The 4,436-nt window shown below is 29.1% G+C and overlaps 1 protein-coding gene across 1 annotated transcript in view; it reads left to right on the plus strand.

The window, feature by feature from the left end:
* Positions 1-4,436, plus strand: part of LOC106678791 (titin) — a gene marked incomplete in the record, with an annotated part of 234,754 nt that overhangs the window by 127,174 nt on the left and 103,144 nt on the right. The window contains 5 exon segments of the mRNA XM_067049221.1: positions 3-996; positions 1,377-1,673; positions 2,106-2,241; positions 3,164-3,330; positions 3,494-3,657. Of these exon segments, the coding sequence (XP_066905322.1) occupies positions 3-996; positions 1,377-1,673; positions 2,106-2,241; positions 3,164-3,330; positions 3,494-3,657 (1,758 nt within the window).

Consider the following 4,436-nt stretch of genomic DNA (forward strand, 5'->3'; position numbering starts at 1 on the left):
CTGTGAAACCAGAGGAAGAACCAAAGAAGTTGGTGATGGGTAAAGGGAAATTGCCTGAGGAACATGATGAGAGAGAAACAGTAAAGTTGAAAAAAGTACCTGACAAAAAGCCGGATGAAAAACCTGAAGTTGAAAAACCAACTAAGAAACCCAAACCCGAAAAGCCTCTTGCTCCAGGCCCATCTGAAGACATACCATTTAAATTAAAACCACTGAAAGATATACCAACAGGTGATCGACCTGAGGAACTTCAAAAAGCTCCAATTGAACCTGAAGAAGTTCCAGAACCAGTCCCATTAATAGAAAAGAAAGATAAACCTAAACCTCAGAAAACGAAACCAGAAAAGCCAGAAGATGAAAGAAAATTAATTATGGGCAAGGGTAAGGATAAGCCCCCAAAAGAGGAAGAAGATATCAAGTTAAGAAAGAAGCAGGGTCCACCACCAGAAGAAAAACCAGAAACAATTAAACTTAAACCTTGGAAAAAAGATAAACCTCCTCCAGAAGAGAAAGACAAAGATCTTGATGTTGGTAAACCAGAACCATTTCCACGTGATGATGAGGATGATCAAATCCCTAAAGATCTACCTAAAGAAAAGGAGAAAAAGAAGAAGCGTCCTAAGCCTTCTTTGAAACAAGCTTCCACTGAGGAAATTCTTGATGAATCTACCGATGTTAAAAGTGTTTCATTTACATTGGCTCAGCCTGTAACTCCTCTTCCTCCTCGATTTGTGGAAAGGATACAGCCTATTATTAGTGAAGATGAACAGCCTATTTTATTTACTTGCAAATTTGAAGGCAATCCTCCCCCTGTCATTACTTGGTCACATAATGGAACTGAAATGCATGCATCTGAACACTCTATCATTACTGTATATGAAAATGTCACTACCCTGAAAATAGAAAAGGTCACACTCGAAGATGTTGGCACGTATTCTTGCCGTGCTTCAAATCCTGCTGGAGTTGCCACCTGTACTGCCAATCTTGTCATTCTAGGTACAAATGTGCCTGTTTTATCAGTTTTGTGTTTGACTCTACTAATTGTCTGATGTTTTCTTGAGTTTAACCATTGAATAATACACCTCATTGTGAATTTTTTTATTCTTGTTCACAGTAAAGATTTTTTGTTTTCAACAAATAATTATTTTATTTTTCACTAATTATGAACTAATTTATTGAAAAAAAAAACCTACAATATGTTATATTTTGAACTATAAATTAATTAGATTAAATTGTCAGTTGTTAGAAATAGGTATAAATATCTTGAAGGTTTTGATTTTTCTTGTGTTTATATATCTATGTTGTGTTGTTGTTTTCTCTAACTAATGAGTCTCATTTCCCTAATATTTTATTTATATCTAAATTGTTTTAACCAGAAAAAGAAGAGAAAGGTGAAGCTCCAAGGTTTATTAAACCGTTGAAGCCTAAAGTTGCAAAACGTGGATCACTTGTAACTCTGGAATGTGAAGTTACTGGTATTCCAGTTCCTCAGGTTGTTTGGTATCGGGCTGGAACTGAAATCATACCAGATGAGAAGCATACCATTCTAACTGAGGAGTCAGGAAAAAGCATCCTTACCATTGTTGAATCTGAAGAAATAGATGAATCAATATATTCAGTCAAAGCTATAAACCGTTTCGGAAAAGCTGAATCCAGAGCCAATATAGTTCTGAGTAAGTATTTAGCTCTCTTTGTTTTACTTTGGATTAATTTTTGTATTATCCAAGATAACATCAATGTTCATCCAACTTCACAGATGTAATTACCAAAAGAAAAGGTTTAACATTGGTCTTTACAAATATTTGAAGTAATTTAAAAAAGTAAAAAAAAAAATAATAATATAAAAGAACCAAAGAGTATTAATATATAAGAAATTACGGGATGAAATCATAAATATTTGAAACGATAAAATTTGCAGTAACATCCGTAATGTTTACTATGGATATGCATTTTTATATTAGTCCAATCAACAGTTTTCAATTCTGAAGTATTTAATTTTGAATGTTAGTTTTAACAATTTTCTACAAATTTTAGACTGATTAGTAAAATTGATGTTTTAATATTTTTTCATTATTATTAATGATGTAAATACTAAAATTTTATAGGTGAAGTACCAGAAGAGCCAACAAGACCTTTAGAAGCTCCAAGAATCACTAAACCCCTTGAAGCATTGGTTGTGCCTAAAGATACACCAACTGTCCTGGAGGTTTCCTTTACTGGTTTTCCTGCTCCTACTGTGAAGTAAATTAATTTACATGTTAATTGTTATTTCTTAGTTAATAATATATTTTTTATCTCATTATGATTATTTCATAATTGTGGCTTATTGTTTAAACTGTTCCTTTTTTAGTTTCATTCTTTGTTCTCATGTTTTTAATGTACTCTTGTAATTTAAAAATGAAATTAAAACTTTTTTGTGAATAATTTTTTAATCAATACTTGATTAAGAATTTTTAATTAATATTTTTTTGTCTTTAATATGGTTATTATGTCTTTCAGCTTCTAAATCTTGTTTTAAAATATGAATTCAATGTATTATAAACCAATCATAATGCTTAATTTTATTTTAATTTTATTTATATTAGTTTGAGGTTTTGTTATGACTAATACTGCAAAATCATTTATGAGTTAATGTATTTCAATCATTAAATTTTTATTATCATCTCTAGTTATATTGAAAATTCTTTTATACTTAAGTGGGTGAGAAGCCAAGCTTGGTTGAACCAAATGTAATCTTCAATGTTATAAATTTACTGTTTGGAATAGTGAAGCGTAAATCTGGTTTAAAAACAGGTAATTAGCAAAAAACCTCTTATTTGCCAAATTATCACTTGTTACCCCTTGGCTTCTCTCCTACTTATCTTAACTTATTTATTGTAAATTAAAATATTTGGAAAAACCTATATTTTTAATTACCATCTTTATTCTTTTATGATATGTATTTTAAAGGGTTCATTCAAATTCTTACTATGATTTATTGTATTTTTTTTTTGTTCATCTATTCATCTTCATTAAATTTATTTAATAAATTTTTCATTGTGATGTTTAGTTTTGGTAATGAACTGGGTCTCTGGTATCTGCCTTGTAGTCATTATTTCTATTGATATTATTAATTTTAGCTTTTAATTAAATGTGAACCAACTCAATTTTTTTTTCTCATTAGATGGTATAGAAATGGAAAAGAAATTATTTCTGAAGATATTGAAATTGAAGAATACAAAACTAAAATGATAATAAAGAAAACCACAAAAAAACAAACAGGAAAATATGAAGTCCGTGTCACAAATAAAGCAGGAGAAGCTAGAACATCTGGCACTGTCCAGATAATAGGTACTTTATTTATCTTATCCTGAAGTGAAGTGTTCAGTACACTCCAATATTCTTATCTTTTATTTTACTATCAGAATTTATATTATTTCATTTTTTCATCACTTCTAGTTTGAATTTTTTTTTTTGGCTTTACCCATAGCAAAAGAATTTATCTTTCTTTCAGAAATAGAAGAAATTGAAGAAATGGAAAAGATCAAAGCACCAAGATTCATTAAACCTTTAAAACCTGAGGTAGTATGTGAAGATGAGGTAGTTATTATGGAAGCTGTCGTTGAAGCATACCCTACTGCTTCATTCCAATGGTTTCTACGTGACACTCCTGTAATTGTAAGTTATCTTTTTTTTTTCTGCTGTACTTATTTAAAATTTATGTCTTAATATTTTAGTTTCATTCGCTGGATGAGTTGTGCATTTCTTTAATAAATTGAAGTAATTAATTCTTCCATTATAATTTTCTTTATTTTAATTGATCCATTACAACGTTTTGAGGCAATCACTCATTCATCAGGCTCTCTTAACATTATTATTTCCTCCAATTTCAAATTATATTAATTAATCTGGTCTCCTATATATATATATATTTTTTTTTTTTTCTCTCTTGCAAAGTAACCCTATGCAAGAGGAGTATATATAAAAATTGTACATACTCCATACTCCATGCGAAACTGCATACTATAAGTATGTAATGAGGAGTTAACATTGGAATGTGTTACTAGTATTATACTAAAACACTAAAAAGATAAGAGAACAAAAAAAACAAAGAATAAAATACAATAACTAAAATGATGCAATTAAAATATGAGGTTAGAGAAAAGCAACTAATTATTTAAGAATAATAAAAGATAAGAGAACCAAAACAAAAAACAAGATAAGATATAAAATACAATAAATAACAAGAACTAAAAGGACATGAATAATAAAAATAAATACAGTGCATTTTTGGGAATTAAATATTAAACTAGAACTAAACACAATAAATTAAGTGTCATATTGTCATTTGATTTGTTACATTTCACTATTGAACGAACTATGTATGATAATCACATTTGAGTTAAATCTATATTAGAGAAAAGTGCATCAGCTATTTTTTTTTTTTTTTTTGCATA

This window comes from Halyomorpha halys, unplaced genomic scaffold (assembly GCF_000696795.3).
Source record: "Halyomorpha halys isolate HHAL.00 unplaced genomic scaffold, Hhal_1.1 Scaffold161.1, whole genome shotgun sequence".
NCBI lineage: Eukaryota > Metazoa > Arthropoda > Insecta > Hemiptera > Pentatomidae > Halyomorpha > Halyomorpha halys.